General features: G+C 35.2%; 1 protein-coding gene across 1 annotated transcript in view; it reads left to right on the top strand.

Moving 5' to 3' along the window:
* Positions 1-201: 201 nt before the first annotated feature.
* TTBK2 (tau tubulin kinase 2) overlaps positions 202-20,974 on the top strand; it is a gene marked incomplete at its 5' end in the record, with an annotated part of 77,389 nt that continues 56,616 nt past the window's right edge. The window contains 5 exons of the mRNA XM_082484917.1: positions 202-270; positions 6,159-6,306; positions 11,746-11,819; positions 12,803-12,943; positions 15,305-15,409. Of these exons, the coding sequence (XP_082341043.1) occupies positions 202-270; positions 6,159-6,306; positions 11,746-11,819; positions 12,803-12,943; positions 15,305-15,409 (537 nt within the window). The remainder of the gene's footprint in view (positions 271-6,158; positions 6,307-11,745; positions 11,820-12,802; positions 12,944-15,304; positions 15,410-20,974) is intronic.

The raw sequence follows: 20,974 nt of genomic DNA, 5'->3' as shown, positions 1-20,974 counted from the left end.
ACTATGCGATGCAAAAACAGCTAAGATGCTAGGTGAGAAACACAACTTTTTCTGTATTTCATGTTATTCTGTTAATCATTGAGATCCCACGTTCTGCTCTGTTTCTGCAGTCACTGGTTAAATGGAAGCCACTTCTGGGGTCTGGATGGTTTCTGCTGACATAGACTTCGCATAGCAGCTCCATAACGTCAGGAGGTTGCAATGAGTGGAGGAGGGGAGCAGCCTGACATCCTCAGTGTGGGAATCTTGGTCAAAGAAAGATGGAAGGTGGTAAGTGTGCCTTCTTGCAATTCTTTTTCTTCTTTAAAGCATGTTTTTGAAAAGAAGTAGCTTGCGCTTTGAAATCTGTTTCAAAATTCTTGTGAGATGCATTTTGCTCAATACTTACATTAAATGGTGAAAGGACTTTAAAACCACTTGTTTCTCTTATCCTACTTTAAAAAGAAGTTATATGGATTTAAGGTGGTTTTTTTTTTTTTTTTTCTGGTAAGGACCTAGGAAAGCTTTTAAATCCTGACTTAGTGCCTGTTCAGAGAATAACTGCAAGAGACCCGTTAATATATTGAATCCAATCAGCCAGTGATTATGTCAGTCCATTTTGGAAGTCAGTCAGGGACCCTTTTGAAACTAGTCAGATTGTGAGATTCGTTACTTCTTATAGGAAGGTCTTTCAGGACCTTGCTGCTCTTCCAATTAGAAATTACTTTTGTTTGCTGTGTTTTGTAGCATAGATTTATTCCTTGCTGATTTATATCCGTTTGATTGTGTGCCAGTGATGGCTTTACCATAAATAGCTCTGTTCCCTTTTGGTGTTCATATCCTTGATTTGCATCTAGAGGGGAAATAGTATCCATTTGAAACTATTTATGCTGGGAAGACCAGGCTGAGTTCTTATAGTTCCTTCTCCATTCCCCTGATTGCTTTAGGTTGTTTTTTTTTTTTTTTTGCTTGTGGATTTTTTTTTTGAGATGTAAAAAAAAAAAAAGAAAGGAAGGGGAAAAAAAAAAGGCAAAAAAAAAAGCTATTTCATAATAAGACATTTTGGGTATCTCTGTGTGTTTAGTAGGCTGTGAATGGATACTGAATCACTATTTTTTGCACCATGTTTTCTTTATCTTACTCCCATATTTCAGCATTTTATTTAAAACTGTGAGACTGAACATAAAGATATAGATTCGTAATTCATTTCAATTTCATATAAAGAAAAAAATTTCAACTATCTTATGTCCTATCTTTTATTTAAAAATGCAGGATACTGATACTAGCTTTGTGTAGGAAACCCTTATATTTCCTTTTGTGTAAATAGAACCTAAATGGCTATCTTTAGAGTGTAAGTATTTGTAAAATAGTTCCTTGTATTGCATCTCAATATTACAGTGAAGTAAAAACTGAAAGCATAGTCTTGAATCAGATCAAATAGATTAAAATAGCATTATAAATAGATTACAGTATACTAATATATCACTATCTACAAAACTACTCAATTGTTTGATATGTGCAACAGTAGTCCTATTTTCTTCAGGTTTATTTTCTTTCCTACATAATGAATAATGACGATCAGATCTGTGTCTTTTTGAAAATTTTGAGAGTAGGCTGTTGTTCATCTCATGTGATTATACATTTTAACTTGTACGTTTTCCAAATCAAGTATTACAGCTAGATGAGTGCCAAATATTATCTGTAGGTAACTCTTCAATTTCTTAATTTCTGTAGCAAACATTAAGGATCTCTTGATGGCATCTAAGCCAATATATATTTCTTTCAGAATTTGGGATTTTATAGGACAGTCTGCCAGTGGAAGAAAATAGCATACAAATTTTAGAAATTCCTTAGTGCTTGACACATATTAACATAATAATACTGTTCTGTTAGATTATAATGCTGTTTGGTTAGGTTATGAAGTACTGAAATGTTTTGCTAGTGTTCTGGAAGCAGCAGAGTACTTGAAAATTCATTGTGGGGAAAAATGAGGTGGTATAAACCAGTGGACTTTCAAGTTTTGGTGACAATGAGCGCTTTCCCTAATTGTCAGCAGTACTTCTGATTGTTCCTCATGGAACTCTCCCAATATCCTGCTTTTTTTCCCCCATTGAAGAATGGCAGCTCTGTAGTATGATTGCATGAGATTGTTTAGTTGTAACCAGTTTAAGAAAAAAAAAAGTACACATTCTGGAAGTTATGTAAAGATTTGCAACTGAAATGCAGTTTTCAGAATTTTTGCTGTTCATGACCTTGGTCTTTGTAATCATGAAGGCATAGCTGGAATTTGTGGATGCAAACATTTTTAAAAACTGTGTTCAATTAAATTTAATTTTAACCTAGACATTCTTTAGGGTGATTATGTTTTGAAAACTAAGCACAGAAAAGACATAAAATATTTTTTCCCCAGTGACAACCTCCCTCTCTACTGGTCTCTGTGTCTATTAGCGTTTGCTTTTATCCTCTGTCGATGCCTTTTCTTGTCCCTCTCTCTTGCCTTTGAAACATGTATTACAATCCTGACTTGGAGAGACTTAATTGTAATGATAATTGTTTTTAGGTAGGTTTAAGAACATCATTCAATATGGTGTCTAAACGAAAGTACCAAGATAAAACATGTTGGAAATTGTATGCTTTAGACTTGAAGCATACAAAGAGATAGGAGTGGAAGAGAGAATGAGTTTGGGGTGCGAGATGCTGAATGCAAAGAAGAAAAGCTTGAAAGTAATGGACAAAATGGAAGTATGTGTGGTGCAGGTGTAAACGAGGGCAAACGAGGTCCTTGTCAAGGTGAGAGATGTTGAGCAGATGTGGCAGGAGGCCGGTATGATTGAACAGTCAACTCCTGTCTGAACTCAAAAGCAAAAGGCAAGCAAACAGAAGGTGGGAACATGGATGGGCTGCCTAAGATGGAGACATTGCCTCTGTGTGTTGGGATGAATATATAGGAAAGCTAGAGCTCAGCTGGTAGTTGAAACTGGTGAGGGCTGTGAAAAGAAACGAGAAAGAAGGGCAATGAAGCTGCTGAGGGGTCTAGAGAACAAGTCTCATGAGGAATGGCTAAGGGAACTGGGGTTGTTTAGTCAAGAGAAAAGGAGGCTGAGGGGAGACCTTATTGCTCTCTGCAACTCCCTGAAAGGAGGTTGTAGAGAGGTGGGTGTTGGTCTCCCAAGTAACAAGCGATAGGACGAGAGGAAATGGCCTCAAGTTATGCCAGGGGAGGTTTAGATTGGATATTAGGAGAAATTTTTTTCGCTGAAAGGGTGATCAAACATTGGAACAAGCTGCCCAGGGAAGTGGTTGAGTCACCATCCCTTGAGGTATTTAAAAGATGGGTAGACGTGGTACTTAGGGACGTGGTTTTGGCAGTGTGTTACGCTGATGGTTGGAGTTGATGATCTTAAAGGTCCCTTCCAACCTAGATGATTCTATGATTCTAAAGGCTTCTACAGTGACATTGACAGCAAGAAGATGATCAAGGAAAACATGGTCTCATTGCTGAATGTGGTACGTGACCTGGTGACAAAGGGTGTGGAAAATATTTTTTTTTTCTACAATCAAAGAGAAGTTAATTTGTGCCTGGAATTATTGACTGATGTCATTATTGGATGTATGTTAATGATTCTGGTGTACTTTATCTGGGGATAGAAATTGATCTGTTTATTTTATTAGTGTGGTGGTGTTTTGGGGTGGGGTTTTTTTGTTTTTAATTTTTTTTTTAGCACACAACGGAAAAAAAACCTTTTAGAGGCAGTCTTTCTCATTCTGGCTGTTTCTCAAAGCTGGTAAATGAAGTTATATGATAAATTGCTATAAGTCTATATACGGGTGAGGAAGGCTGTGTCACTTCTTTCCTTTTCGCCTCTCACCCTTTTCACTGTGCATTCTCACTGTCTTCTTTGTGCTTGTACTGTGCCGAAAATTTACATGCTGAAAACTAGAGTCAGATCCATGTCCATGTTTAACTGTTGGAGCCATGTTAATAGCTCAGAGCTCAAGCAAGATAATAGCATTACCAGACCAGGAGGTGGAATGGAAAAGTGCAGACTTAAAATGGCCAAACTAGTCATGAAACTACATCTTTGAGAGATATGCATAGATATGCACATACTTTTTTTTATATACATATGTACACATGCATATGTGTGTATATATATACATTTATGTACACACACATGTATATTTATATATGTATATAACTGTATATATCTACACATACATATATATATATATATAATTCTGTTACAGTTGCTATTTTTCCCAATATTTAGATGACAGATCCTTTTCCTTTCTGTAAGGACTAACACTGTATATATTAAATACATCTGAATGTAACCGAGTTATACTGAGTATTTTGTCAGACTTGAAAGGTATCTATTTCTTATGATTTGTCATTATTTCAAAGTTAGCCCTAGATTCTTACCTGAGTAGTACCTTAAACAAGTCATGTCCGAAGGCACAGGCTTCTTATTCAGGATTTGTGATACTCTGTACTGGAACTTGTTAAGTTCTTGAAATGTGTAGGTTGAAGAGTAACAGGCTTAAGCCCATGTTGGTAGTATCCGTGTTACGCTGCTTCAGAGAAAGTATACAGCCTGTGGAGAAGAGGAGATTGCATTTGCTAACAGCTAGCATGCTTGTTAGGAAGAAATGGACATGTGCATTTGCAGTCAACAGGTATTGCACTAGGAGCAGATATTTAGGTGGGTTAGTTCTGTAAGTCTGAAAATGTGGTGCGCTGTCTATCCTATGCACCTTTTAAAAATTCGCAATGAATTGGCCGAAAGTGAGTAATGTAGATAACACTACGTATCTTGGACGGTATTTTCTCATCTTAAGAATATTGAAATAGCAGTTGCTTGTGATGGTAAAAGATCTTCAGGACAGAAAGTGCATGATGAAATACTGACTATCGTAATCGTACAGAATAAAAATTTCATGTGATATGACTTGAAAAATGCAAGTAAACAATATGAGTATTTTATCTGTTACCTTCTTCCTTTTTTAGAAATTGTTTTTCCTTCTCAGTCAGATGACTGATTGTCCAGATTAGGAGACATTAGATTTATTTTCAGAATCCGAAGATAGGTCAGCATATTGCTGATCTCTAGATCCCTGGAATCTCTAGATGACATTTAATGCAATGTAGTCATATAACCTTAGCAACTGTATATTTTCAAATGACATTTAGAAAACCATGTCAGCTCTTTCAAGGTAAAGAGAGGGTTGGACTAGATGATATCCAGAGGTCCCTTCCAACCCTGACAATTCTGTGAATCTGTGAAAATATAGTAAAAATACAATATTGTATGTTTCTTAGGGTAAGTTCTTTTTGTCTCATTTTCTCTTTTCATCAACTTTAGGATGGATAGCTACAGGGGACATCACCATATGAAAGCATTATGTGAAATAACACTGACATTTTTGCTACTGAAAACCAGACAAGTCTCTGTTCCCTTTGAACATTTAAAGCAGAATGAAAACACAACTCTTAATATTTGCTCTGAATGTACTGCAAACTAATTAATATGCCAGGTGCATTATTTTCGCCTCTTTCTAACACAGATAAAACTTTCAGTGGTGCAGGTTTCTTTAGTATGTCTGTTATTAAGAATGGTATTGGTGAACCATAAGTACATATGAGTAACATTTAAAATATATATTCAAAGGTAATCTTAGGTGTTTACTATCATTTATGATTTATCTGTTATGTGTAAGTCACTACATACAATAGAAAATGCTGCCTCTTTTCAGTAAGGCCAAGAAATTTTATATCTTTAGTATTCAGCTTGCATGTCTCTGAAAAAAGAAAACAATGGCATATTTTAAAAATGTGAATGCATTTGTATTTGAAGATCTCTGAGTAGCATGTGACTATTTGAGGAAAGACTTTATACAGCATGATGACTTTGGTCAGATTCATGCTGGGGAGGATAGATCAGGTGTATTCACATGTTTGCCTAGGATTCTCTTCCAAGCTGTGGTTAACTGTGCCACTGTAGATTATTCAGTAGCTTTTTACGTACTGAAGGATATAATTGTGCTATTTTAAAATCTATTAGTAATACAACAGCGTTTGCAGTGTGACAGACAGTACAGAAAAGTATTGATGTTTCGTTTACTTTTTTCCTCCCTTCTTTTAAATCTGTTTCTGTTCTTTCTTTTTTTCCCCAATATAGTTGAGAAAAATAGGTGGTGGAGGATTTGGAGAAATTTACGATGCACTGGACTTGCTTACTCGGGAAAATGTTGCACTGAAGGTCGAATCAGCTCAGCAACCAAAGCAAGTGCTGAAAATGGAAGTAGCTGTGTTGAAGAAATTGCAAGGTAGGGCTGTACCCTGGATATGTTAGAAGTAGAATGTCAGTTTATCTTCTTAAAAAAGAATTTTAATCTCTATTTAGTCATAGTTTGTGTAAATATTCCTTATATTCTGCATGTTATTGCTAAATGGTTATTAAAAGTGAAATAGAAGCTCTTTCAGCTTCTGAAAGATTTGCTACAACGAATCTTTTCTTTGAAACACGTAGACATGAAAATAAAAAGAACAACAAAAAAAATTAAATTTCTGCAATTTCTGTATTTCTCCTGAAATACTTTTACGGTTCAGGTCATTGGCCATTTAGAATCACTACTGTGAATAGTTACTTTTGGTGTACTTTTAAATACTTTAACGTCTGAAGCTATCAATACAGATAAATATGCAATGGCTTCTCTTCATTGCTTTTCACAACATTAACATAAGATTACAAAAAGGAAGTTTAAAGGGTGACTTCTTTCTTTAAAATAAATATTTTGAATCTGGAAGATTTTGACTATTACATCTGTCCTTGTCAGCAGCCCAATTTTTAAAACTCTTACTTTGAATAGAACAAAATATGCGTGACATACTGTGCTGCCTAATCTGCTGTAAAGGTCACATTGCAGCAGAAATTGACAGCCTCTATAGATTTAAGAGGGCAAGCATGTAACATGTTATAGAATTAACAAACTGTTCCTATGTTTATATATTTTTAAAGATTTAAAAAAAACCTCCAGTATTATATAGCTGAGCAAGGAGATTCAGGGACTGCATATTAACTTTCTTCGAATTTTAGAGTTTCTAGTCCAGAGATGAACTGTGAGTTTCATTATTACCAATTGTAAATTTAGAGACCATTTTTCAGGGTTCTTGAAAGAAATTGTCTTAAAGATAGTGAGTTTTGAAGAAACAAATACTCTGTAACTCCTGGGTTTTTAAATGCTCAGCATTAATTTTTCAAGGTTTTTTTTTCTGCACACATGAGCTTGATTCTATTTTTAACAAAACCCAGGAGCCTGTAACGTGGTATACATGAAGCAGCTAAAGTAATAAGGAAAATAATAAAAGCTGAAATAAAATACTGGAATTCGGTAGCACTACAGTGCCAATGTATTTGTAGAAACATAGCTTTATATATGACTGCATAACTGGAGTGCCTTATAACTTTCTTCTGTGAATTTAAGTATAGTGAAGTTTGAGTTAAGATGTTACAAAAATGCTTCTTTCTTAGTAAAAACTTGTTTACCTTTTGAAATATTTTTGAAAACCAAAAATTTTTGCTGAAATAATAAAAAATTGATTTTTGAATATTTGCCATAGGACCTTACAGAAGTTATAATTTTCTTATCAGTCTTTCCTTGGGGAGTATAATTCCTTTAACAACCCAAGTCTTCCTGCAGAAGAGTCTCTGGTTCTACTGAATCGTGGGAAATGCTGTCTAGATGAAAAGACCAGAATAATGAAACACCTGAACAACAGATCTAGTGAGGCAAACAATCCAAGTAATATATAATCCAAATAAAGATCCTTCAGTTATTTATTTTCTCAATATTATTTCTCTGAGAAAACAATAAATAGAAGGTTTTATGTAACTGAGACCCTGATTTCGTATGAGAACCTTAGAAGGAGCGCTTTTAATAGTCTTCCTTATAAGAAAACAACGTAAATATTATTCCTTAATTTTTATCTCTTATTATTCTCTTGTACAGTTTAAAAAAGAAAAAAAAAAGTTAAAAAAAAAAAAAGTTGGTGATTTCATGATAATAGCACTAGAGGTGACCTTTAGTCATTGCTGTGCAATTCCACATTACAGTGTAACTGTTCTGGTTTTAGATAAGGAATGTTGTAGATGATCAGGAAAGTCACTACAGTAAGAGATGGGTCAAGGTTAAACTTTTTGCATATATTGAGATTTATAGTTTGCACAAATACATAACTTTATTTTTATATGCATAGATTTTTGTCCGTACTTTAAGGACTTTTATTAAATAAGATTATCGTAGAGACGTTTTTATGTTTTACATAATGTAAATGGCTCCTAGGAGCCAAGATTTTAATTTTCCTACCTTCCCAAGTTTTCAGTATGCAAGAGCTATAAATTTGAAGTGGAGAGAAAAATCAAGAAAAATAGGGAGTAGATCATTGCTTCTTGAAGGATATTTTTTGTTAAATGCTTCATTTACCATGTAGAAATTTTTCCTATTTTTGACAAGTTTTTTTTCATGGAGATTCAGAGCAGGTGAAATTGTAAACAGTTCTTTTAGGATATTTTTGTAACAACCTTCTAATAGCATATATCCTCTGAGACCAACTTTTATCTTGTTCTTCTATCCCTTTTTGGCATGTGTGTGTATATATATGTATGTATATAATTACTGTCCTTTTCTCAAAGGGCTTAAGTTCTTTTATTTTCAAGGTGTTCTAGTTACCTTGGACATAAATCAGAGGAAGGAATTTAGTTGTCATGAAAATGCTTTTTCTTGCAAATATTTAGGAAGATTAATCTATGAATAGAATGTAATGAGAGACAGCTGACAGTGTAATTCAGAATTCTCTTGACGTGTGGATCTGTTGTTTTGTTGTTTTTTTTTTTTTTTTTTTTTAAAGGTTATTATATGCAATTTCTGGGAAAATTATGAAGAAACAGTCTTTTAGGAAATAATTAAACAAACAAGTGTAATATGTCTCAATCTATCAAAACAGCTCTTCCAGTCTTTAGTAGAGCTAGGCACATTCTCAAGGTTATAAATATGCTTTTGAGTGTTTCTGAATTAGAATCTTATTTCACAGAAATTGTGAAACTGAAATGAGAATAGCTGTTGGCAGAAGTGCAGGGGTGTACTGTTTTTTATTATTTTTGCTTTCAGAAATTTTGAAAATTAAAACAGTTTGGTCTTTCATTGTGGGGGTGATATGAATTGTAACTTTGTAGGTATGCAGTAGAGTGAATAATGAAAAACTTCAAAGAAGCTCTTTTAAGACCCTGGTCTAGCAAAACATGCTTAAATATGTGAGTAGTTGTATGACTTCTCTCTTAATTATGAATGAGGAGTATGTTCACTGGTACAGCTTTTTATTACAGCTTAGTCATCAATTGAGTCTTTGATTTTTATTTTTTTTTCCTGCCAATGATGCTGTCTCCTAATTATTGTTGTCAGAATGTTGTTTAACTCTTTAAACTCTGGTTTTGTGTTTGGTTTTTGTGTGTGTGGTTTTGTTTTGTTTTCTTTTTTTTTTTTTTTTTTTTAAAGAAATCTGGTGCAACAGATGGTTGTCTTGTTTAATCATGTTGTTAGGCCATCTGTTCCCACAGTCAGATGGGAGAAGACAGATTTATCACATCTCACTTCGTGAGAGTGAGACTCGGTTGGTTTCTGTCTCACACAACCTTACAGACTTCTCCCTCACTCATTTACAGCTCTCTAGCGTAATTTAGTGATGGGTTGTGCCTGGTGTAGGCTGAAAAGCTAGCTGTAGTGATACACTGCAGCCTGGGGAATGGCATGTACACTTCGTACCCTCCCTAGGAAGCTTTTCAAGGGCATAGTTGTTCATTGCAGCCTGTTACCATCATCTTCTCCCCCTGCTCCTCAGCCATGTGGCTCACAGGTGTGAGAAAATACTTTCGTTCCAGAAAAGGAACTGCAGGTATCTGCAAAGGTGTAGTAGCTGTGTATAGCTGCACTGGAGTGGCAGAGGATCATGGTATTTGAATAAGGTGTACAGGCCCTACTTCTGTCCTTTCCCATTCCCTCAGTTTCTCATAAAGACTAGTTTCCAGTGAATTTACCACACACCTGGAGTTGCTGTTCCAGTTATAATGGGGTTTCTCTGACCAAACTGTGGTTTGGACATTTACTGAATTTTTTAGATGAAATCTGACTAATGTGTTTCTCTGAAGGTGTTCCCTCAGCATACCCACCGTGGCTGTAAAATGAATCATAAATATTTGAGCTGAGACTTCGTTAACTGGAAACTACAGCAATGAATATAAAAAATTTCATCTTGACAAATTTGCTGCAAATCCTTTTTCTTCATAAAATTATACTGGCTGTAATATTGCCTGTCTTACTTAAACAAATGGGTGGAAGAAAAAATTGGAGGAAAAGCAGTGATACTTACAGCTTAGCACTTAAGTATTTGCAGAAGTTGTAGAGATTTCTTTTAAAATACTTTTTTAAAAATAAATTATTTTGATTAATCCTGTACCATTTTCTTTGTTTAAATGGGCCTATCTATTTTAATTGTATGTGGCAGGGAGCTTCCTGAGGAAGCAATAAACAGGCAACTACTCTTCTGTCAAGTGAAGTGAGAATATTCAGAAGCTGCACGGACAAGTTTTAGGGTTTTGATGGGGCTATGGGTCCAGCAGTAACAAAAAGTCTCCTCAGATCTGTAGCTAGCAGTAATGATGTTTTGAAAGCAGTAATGTGTTTTTTTTTAATTTTTTTAATTGCTTTGCTATTTTTGACATTCTGGTAATGCTAAGGGTAAAGAAATTCTGGATAGAAACCTTAGGTGACACAAATTTTACACAGCTTTAGCGGCCACTTGCGACCATCAGCTTCTCTTGGCTGTAGCTTCCATGGTGTCAGAAAGGAAGGTAAATGGCTTGAGGAACTTAAACTCCACACTACCCTGTTCTTTCGTAAAGTGGGGTTATAAGGGATCCCGGGTTCTCTCCAAGTTGATGAACAAGGATGCCAAAATGACAACAAGGTTGCATTCCCTTTCTGTTTCCCTACTGCAGTCTTTGGCTTGCCTTTTGCTCTACCTAGGGGATCTTATGCTTTGACTGGATAGCATAAGTCATGCTGGATAGCATGGAGATTATTTTTGACCAGCCCTCTTCTCCTCCACAGGCTTTAAAGAAAATTGGCTTAAACCAAACTGTGATGTTTTTTTAACCACTACAGTTGTTTTATCCCTGCTTCAGTGTATCTGAGCTGAATTTGTCTTTTGTAGCTAAACAGCAAAGATCATGTTCTAGAAAAAGATATTAATAAATTGCATCAGTTGAATTACATTTTCTACAATTTTTTAATACAAAACATGACCTGCAGGTAACTACTACTGTCTTCTTTCATCACAGCAGCTGCAGCTTATAGAAAAAGAGGAATGGTGGCTAGGAATACAGTTTATAACAAACCACCAGCAAGAAATTAACCTTTTCCCAATCCAAAATGCCTCAGATTTCTGGACATTTAGGCATGTTGCCATGCATGTTTTCTTATGGAAGAGTGATAGCTGTGGTAGGGCTGCCTATTTTATGGGAGAAAACTTTTATTTAATTGGGGGTAGAAATGACATTTGTTTTACACCTGTTGAACTGTGTGGGTGGGGAGCTAAGTTTATTAAAAATCTCTAAAGAAATATAAATATCTCTTCCAGTAATTTGCTAGGTATTTAGAGGAATAAACTACAGAATTTCATTATCATTGACTAATTTGCTTGTTTTTCCTCAGGAAAAGATCATGTCTGTAGATTCATTGGATGTGGAAGGAATGACAGATTTAACTATGTGGTCATGCAGTTGCAGGTCAGTGTATCAGAGAGCTCAAAGTTTGCTTGTGTGTTTTGGATTTTTAGCCAAGTATTAAAAAAACCCCCAAAGATCATGAATGCATAGTAGCGAGCAAACCTAAATTCAGCATATCCTTACATCCTTATTTTTCAATATCCTTTCCATAATTCTCTCAGAAAGGAGAAAGTTTGCATCCTCAGAAAGACCTGACTATTGAAAGAGTGAACTGTGATGTCTTCTGATATAATTCACATTCCTTTGAAGTCTTCACTTGAAGATAGACTAAAATATAATATCTTGGTCTGTGCATTTTGTTGGCTTTTTTGATGACAGTGAAAAAATACCTTTGCAAGTAAGAAAAAACACTTTACTAAAAGACTTGTTCCTTTGAAAAGGGATAAAATGGGTGATTAGCACCGAAAGTTATGGGATTATTTTCCTTTATCAACTTGGTGAATATGAATACTGGAAAAAGAAGTGTGCTGTAGTTCATACTGTTGGTCATCTGTTATTTTGTACAGACCAACAGTTCTGTGATGTCATGGGGGTGCATTTCCTGCATAGTATATTTTTGATCTGTTTGGTAAAGTCGTCTAAGACATACTGAATAATTAAAGAAATTACATACTTTTCCTTAAAGACGTGAGTATGAAGAAGCCTTTGTGAGCATTTTCTCAGTGGCCTTTTTTCAGGTGCGACACAGATACAACATTAACTAATAGTGTATGTACTAGACTTCTACTAGAGACTAGTTTGGTCCATGTTATTTAGGAGTAGGAAGATACTAAGGTTCATATTTTCAAAAATAGGTTCTAAGTTTAATGTTGGAGATACATCTCACCTAATGTGTATACATCCCTGAGTATTATCCTTGAATATGAAAACAGGTAATAAGAGTATTCTGTGGTTAACAATGAACAGCTGAAGGAGGAAGACTTTACGCTATCTGGGAGTCTTGTTAGTATTTTTTTATGAAAACGTCCTTTAAATTTGGCCAGGGTCGGAACTTGGCAGACCTGCGTCGGAGCCAGTCTCGAGGAACATTCACCATTAGTACCACTCTGCGGCTTGGGAAGCAGATTTTGGAATCTATTGAAAGTATTCATTCTGTGGGATTCCTGCACAGGGACATAAAACCGGTATGTCTGCCCATTAAATCAAAACAGGCAAGTAAAACGTGGTCGTTAGATGGCTGCATATATAAGAATAAGTTCTATACTAGATGTTAAAATGAAAAAATGAGAAGGGACAGAAAATTGAATGTTTATTCATCAGATAGGGTGGATTTTTTTCTATTAATTAATGTTGGATTGCAACAACATCATCATTGTCTCCAGTTACTTAGGCCTCCTTGCAATCTTCTGTAGTTAAAACTTCCATCTGTAGCATCATGCAATCAAGAGTATTTGCCATGAGATATGATATAATGAATTTGGCTAATGGCAATTAATAGCTTCATGTAATAAATTCAAGAGAATAGATACTAACTGTAGGATGTATTTATAAGCTCTTCAATAGTAATTTTGGTATTTAATATAACAAACAAGGAAAGAAAAGACAGACGGTAAGAGAAAACAATTCAATTGTTTTATTGTGCAATTCTAATAAAATTAAAATTGTCAAAATGTCATGAGGACGCTGCCTTCCTGATAGCATCACACTTTTGTTCTTATTTTTTTCTGTTTTTCTTTGAGTTTATTACTGAAATTGCATCAGTTATTTTCAATATTGCTCTATATTAAAATATCATTAGAATGCTGGACTTTTAAATTTTGTAAATGAGAAAAACATGAGCAAATCTTGTGTTTTCTAATAGCTGCAAATGGAGCTGGTTATACCTGGCTTATATAGCTAAATTTCCTGTCAGCTGAATGATGTTTACATAAAGCCTCTGATAAGTTTCTGTGCATTAGGGAATTTTTATTTTCATCACTTCTTCCTTGCAACTTTTTATAAAACTTGGGTTCTCCCTGACCCATCCCCAAGACTTCATTTGATAGGGAAAGGACAAGAGGCAGCGAATGTCAAATGAAATAGGTGGGAAGAGTTAGCTGGAGTGCAAAATGTGAATGATGAAAACAATTCCAGTTTTGAATGGGAAACGTGTTCCTTTATGTTTGGCAGGATGGATTGGGGACATCTTGTTATTTAGCTGTATCTTGGAGTCTATGGACTCAAATAGGATGGAAATGGAGACCGCTGTTAGGGGATGGAAAACCCATAGAAAATTAAATAGTGAACCAGGCTAAACGATAGTGTGAAGCAATACATTAGATTTATAAAAGAAATAATTTTTCTTCCCCTTTAGGATTTTATGTTGTGACTTACACAAGCAAAAGAAGCCATGATTGCTTTCTAGCATGCAGTTTTCCTGGCTTGAAAATACAAGTCCATTTTATCTTTTATTATGTGTATCTTCTAGATGACAGATTGTACTAAAAGCAAACTTTGTGCTGAGCAGAAATCTTGAAGTCCTTGGTTGGTTATTTCCCTCATGATGAATTAGGCAATGCTGAAATTCCGTGCCCATTTAAAAATAATTTTGATCACATTTCAGTTTATGTTTTTGATTGGTTTTTACCCTCAACCTTTGACATTGAAGCAGCTGTGATTTTCAGATTTATTTAGAACAGTGCTGCTGTTTCACTTAATGGAAAAAGAAAAGTAGTTTTTCTACAGTTAATTGCCTTAAGCTTCCAGCTTGCTCAGATGTGTAGTTTCGATTGTATTTCACAGAACTTGTTATTAGCTTTATCTTTTTTTATATCACATAATCCACTTTAAGGGGATTTGGTAGGGAGACACTTGAACCAATACAGCCAACATTTTCAAATATCATAAACTAGGAGTGTTGAAGAATTTTTTTTTTTTTTTTTTTCCCTTTTAAAGGGCTGACATGGAATATTAATCTGTAGAGACAAATAAGAAAATTTTCTGAAGCTTTTCAGAATTAATTAACTTCATAAGTCCTCACTGATTTTCCAGCTCTTACTGTTTGGTTGTTTTGGGATTTTTTTTATTTTTTATTTTTTAATTCTCATTCTTACCCCTTCCATGAAAAGGAAAAGGCAGTTTGCAGTCCTTATTCTGTATTCTGCATATATGATATTAGTGCATTTATTTAGATGAACTTGTTAGCCCTAGGGTCTATGTTGGTAGTTGTGTGGTTTTTTTTTTTTTTTTTTTTTTAAATGTCCAAATCAAAATATGTAAGTGGGTAACATGATTGGAAAATTCGTGCTAAAAATTAATGTATTCTAAGTGATGAAGTAAGATGACAATCTCTTTGGACCGTGTAGGCTGTTAAGATGGATGTCTGATTTTCTTAACAACATTTTTCTTCAAATTTAATGGGAGTTTAGTAGAACTGAAAATATGGAAGGAAGGATAGAGAAGTAGAATGTGGATTTTCTACAATTGTGTTACTTCATTAATACGTGCACTACTGAAATGTGTGTGTGTATATCTACATATCTATCTGTGTTTGTTTTTCTTCCTAGTCTAACTTTGCAATGGGACGTTTTCCTAGCACCTGTAGAAAGTGTTACATGCTGGATTTTGGCTTGGCACGACAATTTACCAACTCATGCGGGGATGTCAGACCAGTAAGATATTTTTTCACTGCTGTCAATTTAATTAATTGAATGTGGTAACATGCTGTCTTTATTTCTGGAGAAGTATGGGAGTTGCATTGAATGGGTAACTGGTATAAACTTGACAAACATCATTCCAGATCAGAAATGCCACGTGATTTATTGATTATATTAAAGGATTGGCAGAGGGGAATGAATTAGGTTTCTGATTTTTAGCTTGAGTCGGAGGTCTAGTCTATGATTTTTTTTTTTTTTTTTTTTTTTTTTGGTAGTCTATCTTTCGGTTTGGAAAGTCAAGCGACAAGTAGGTTTTCATTACATATCAGAATAACACACCAGAGCTGAATTTCACTTGGTATTATATTGTATTAAAAAAAAAATATAGGAGAAAAAAGTCAAACGCTAAACTGAATATACAATCTTCTGAAAGAGAAAGTCTGAATAATTAAGAGAGTGATAGGACACTAATTATAATATATAATGGGACATAGTTAGGTGTAGTTGCTGTATTCCCATGTGATGCAGTCTGAAGAAGATTGTAGATAAAAGCGTATCAATGAGGACATTACAATTTTAAGTACAGTAGAGCCTCCCTAATTCACTGGCGGGCAGTCCTTTTCTTAATTTCAAAGTTTGAAAATGAGCATGTCAGTGCCATGGTACATGGTGATGTTTTAAAGAAATGTATTTTTTTATGAAACCAGTTTAGTTTACATTTTAGTGGTAATGCTGAATAATGTACTGGTCAATATTGTGTAGCATGTTTATTAATGTGATGCAATTTGAGTGGTAGAAGCCATATCTACAGGATTTCAAATTTTATTTTGCCTAAGAAGTTGGGAAAATGGCAACACTTTGTGCAAATTATGAGGTATATGAGTTAGTAAGGTAAATTAGCAGGGTTCTGCTGTACTCTATTCCTTCAGCCATAATACTGGACACTGCAATGAAAGCAAAGAGCAGGGGAGACCAACAGAGTGGCTGCTGCTGTTGGAAAGGTGAGCTAAACATTTTAAGTAGTTTTTAAACTCTTTTTTTATTTCTAAATGTTCTTGTCGTGTTTTGTATATTTGGCTGCTTATAATGTTTTTTTAACTGATCTGTAATTTTGAAAACAATTCCCAAGATTCTGTAATTTCTCTATGTATACGCACCAATGGTAGTATTTTCAGAAACAATAGGTGATAACAACAGAAAATTTCATATTTCTGCTATTCTTTCTTTTGTAACAACTCAGCTCTTGCCTTTTGTTTTTCATTGCAGTGCCCTATAATATAACTGAAATTATTCTTCAATTTAATCTGTTTAGAATTTTCTAACAGTATGATCCATAGTAGTAGAGTGGTAGTGTTGGGAAAAAAAAGCCAGTACTTGCATTTCTACATAATAGTCAGAAATGGCTCTTGTATAGATAGCAACCATACTGTTGGCCTTGCTTAATAATAAAATTTATTAATATTTTCATTAAATGTGCTGTGTGCTTCTCCTTAAGGCTATCCTTCTTCTAAACTCCATTAGATTTCTTCAGCAGATACTGCAAATAACCTGAAACAAACTAAAAGCATGTTCTCCAAAAAACATAGTACTCTATTGGTAAGAACCTGTTCCTTAGTTAAGGTTGATTATTAGATTTTTATGATAAGCCTAGTTTTCTGTATACCTGACTTCTGCAGAAAGAATCCTGTCCCATTGAGATTTTATGTATCGTCCCTGAGTCCTTGAATTTCCATGGTGTGTTCTAAAAGAAACAGAAGAGAAGTTTTGAAAATTATACTGACAGGTTTTAGTCCTTTGGCAGCCTTGTATTTCCTCCAACATTAAGGAATTCCTGGTGGCCATAAATACCTTTATTCAACTCAGAAAAATGGAAAAGGCTTATATAGATACTGTTGAAAGCAGAAGAATTTATGACTGGACTGTATTTCCCTCTGGAAATAGCACCACTGGCTAGCATATACATTCCAACAGGTAGAGAAAAAATCGAGTTAGCTTCAAGACTGATAGAGAAGAAAGGTGTCGTGTAGTTCTTTGACAAAATGTACCTTAGACTGGCAAGGGGGTTGAAACTAAAAGGCCATTACAAGAATAGATTATCATCAGTTTTATAGGTAGCATTCATTTGACTGAACCTCAAACAAGAAGTTGAAAAGAGGTCCTTAGTTGAGGAAAACTGCTTTATTTTGTGAAATCAGGTCAAGAAGCAAAGGGGGAATGAGGAATTTATCAAACCATTAAGCTACCTAGCATTAGACTCTTTGTTAATTCTAGTATGCTGTACCAAGACAGAGGAACGCAGCGGAGTTTCATACGACTTCAGTGTGATAAGGTGTTCTTGTTTCAGATCTGTTGCCAAAAGATGAATTATAAAACTTGGGGATCCACGATTTTATTCTAGTATTTGACTGAAGTATGTGCTAGTGGCTATTAATATGTTCAACCATCCATTCGGACCCTTCTGCATTTCTGTTAAGCCTGTGCTTATTCTAGTCTGAATCCTTTCTTTGGTCTCTCCTCTCTGGTTTCCTTTCTACATCCACCTCCTCATATTGCTTCACTTCTAGTTAGACTAATTTCTCTTCTCCTTGCAATTTTTGTGCCCACTGGAATAGTACAATGCAACTAAGTGAAATTTTCTTTGCTCTCAGTTTCTTTTCTTTGCACACCAATGAAACCTGAAAGCATTCTGAAGGAGTAAGATAAAAGAAATTCAGGCTATTGCAGCTCTGGATTGAATTAAGCCTCATGACAGATATAACATTTGAAGAATTTGGATGCCTGATTCAGACAAGGCTGTACTGAGTTTGTGTGAAATTTAGTTTTTCAAAAGCTCAGGCATAATCAGTTTTGGATGGCTAGTAGAATATTCCTTGTCATCACCATGTTATACTCTCAAATCCCTCCTTGTTTGTCTCCATTCCAAGGCACACTGGGGTTATAGGCATCTTGCAAATTAATGTGAAACATTTGTTTCAGCTGCATTCAAGAACAGTCTGACATTATTTACTGAATTTAAAGCAGGCAGCTACAAAACCAATCATCTAACATGAACAATTTCAGCTTAAATTGGTAATATGTAGAAAGTTTCAAGTGGCTGAATGCAGGATCTTACATGGAAAGTAGCGGCCAATGTTTAAGTATGGATTTTGCTACAGGTGCCATATATGGCAGTGAAGTTCACAAACAGGCAGCAGTGCTAATGAGTCTGGAGAAATTTTGATGAAGTTCCAGCAATATTCCAATAGGAAATGTTTAAAGTGGAAATGAAGATTCATTCAGGTTAGAGAACTTAAATATTTTTGGTACTATCTGTAGTAATTTTTTTTTTGTTTGTTTCACATTGTTATTACAGTTGTTACCAAACATACCTGTTTTCATTACAGAAAATGCAGTGATAACATGGACACTTCCCTAGCATGGACTTGGTTCTCCTTCATCTTTTCTATGGTGTATAGACCCCTTCTGAACTTTAGTTTCTAGTTAGTTTCCAAACATAGTTTGGAAGTTAGTTTATTAGTTTCCTAACATATAGACTCACCTGTCTATAATACTCTAATTCATAGCCTATGGAACTAAGTCTCCCACACATCATATTAATTTAATTGCAGGGTTTTAATGAGTTATAGACTCTTTTGGGGCAAATTTTACAGCAGCATTGGATCAATATGTGTTCACTGCAGTTTGTTTCCTCATCTTGCTGCTTTTCTACCTTCCCAAAATGGCTGCAGAATTAAGTTAAAAGCAGCTCTATCTTCCATGATAAATTAAATTATTCTCTAGAGTAAACAGATGTTATTACAGCAAAAATTGCTCCCAGGACTTTTTTCCACTGTAGGCAAAAAAAGCCTGTGTTTAAGTACTGCTTATTTCCATTCAACTTGAGTTTAATCTTTCTTTTTCTCCTTTGTGGGAGCACTGATTTCTTGAATACTCATTTGATTGTTGTTTATTGCTAGAGAGAAGTTTTAAAATGAGACATTTGACCCATTAACTAGAATAAGAATGGATTCTAATTTATCATTTACTGTGAAATAAAATGAGGTTTATCTCTCACTGTTTTGTTTCTTCTGCTGTTGTTTACCATAAGTAGTGTTGATTACAAAGTTCACAACAAAGAAAGCTACTCTTTTTCAGTCTGCCTTGAAATTAATAGTGGCTCATATGTTAGTAAGTTTAAATTATTTTATTTGTTAAAAAATATGTATTAATTAAATTATCTAGGGACCATAATATAATCAAGCTTGCAAAGACATTTGCATAGGTAGATTAGTCTACACTTGAAAGAAAATGTTTAGCTTGTCTTTACTGAGACATGTTAGCATCCAGAATTTTAAAATTTCTATAATTATGCCGTCAGAACTATTTTATACCTTCTCCCATGCCCATGTGATAACAACATACCATCTATTGACATCATCTTCTACTGTGCTGTTTCTTCTTCTCAACTTTACTAGCTTTTGTCTTCTCTGACTCTGTCAGCTTTCTCCCCTTTTCTCAGTTTTCTCCATTTTCCATTAATACAAGTCTTAAATCTGCATGCACGTAGTTTCTGCATCTTTATCTTTGGCTGCAGTCTTCCTTTATCTTACTTCTGTCTGGCTCCAGCTTATTTCATGATTTAATTTCAAGTCTTCTTTCTTCAGCATATCCCTCTCTAGTTTTACATTCACTCCTTTTCCCCTTTATCTCCTGATCTCCTGATGGTGAACTCAAGCTCAATGTGCTCTTAGCCTCTCTTCTCCTATGGCAACCACTCAGCAGTACTTCTGGTCCTAATCACTGCATGTGATACCATCTTCCTATCACCAAGGCTTACTGGCAGTTTTCACTTGGTATGTTTTTACATCCAGTCTGTGTATATATTCCGACAGTGTTGTCTGTATAATATGCGCATACATTCATATATGTGTGTATGTATATATTCTTTTTTGGGTTGTTTTTTTTCTTCTTTATTCACAAACATGAAGTTTTTATGTAGGCTCACCATCCATCCGCTCCTGACTCTTACAGTATCCTGACCCCTGAGGAACACCACTTGTCACTGCTTGCCACTTGGACATGGAGCTGCTGACTGCAATTGTTCGAGTGCGAACATCCAGCCAATTCCTTATCCACTGAGTGGTCCATACATAAAATCCATGTCTCTCCAATTTAGAGACAAGGATGTTGTATAGGATGTTGTGTGTGTCAAATGCTTTGCGCAAGTCCAGGTAGATGATGTCAGCTGCTCTTCCCTTATCCACCAATGCTGTAAGGCTGTTGTAGAAGACCACCAAATTTTTCAGGGGTGATTTGCCCTTAGTGAAGCCATGTTGGCTGTCGCCAGCCACCTCCTTATTTTCCACATGCCTAAGCATGGTTTCTAGGAGGATCTGCTCCGTGAGCTTGCCAGGCACAGAGGTGAGACTGACTGGCTTGTAGGTCCCCGGGTCTTCCTTTTTTTCCTTTTTAAAAATGGGGTTATGTTTCCCCTTTTCCAGTCAGTGTGAACTTCACCGGACTGCCACAACTTCTCAAATGCAGTGGATAGTGGCTTGGCAATTTCATCCTCCAGTTCCCTCAGGACCTGTGGATGAATCT

This window comes from Vanellus vanellus, assembly GCF_965231255.1.
Source record: "Vanellus vanellus genome assembly, chromosome: 6".
Taxonomy (NCBI): Eukaryota; Metazoa; Chordata; class Aves; order Charadriiformes; family Charadriidae; genus Vanellus; species Vanellus vanellus.
Note: the sequence above shows the minus strand (reverse complement) of the source record. Positions and strands in the feature narration are given on the sequence as shown.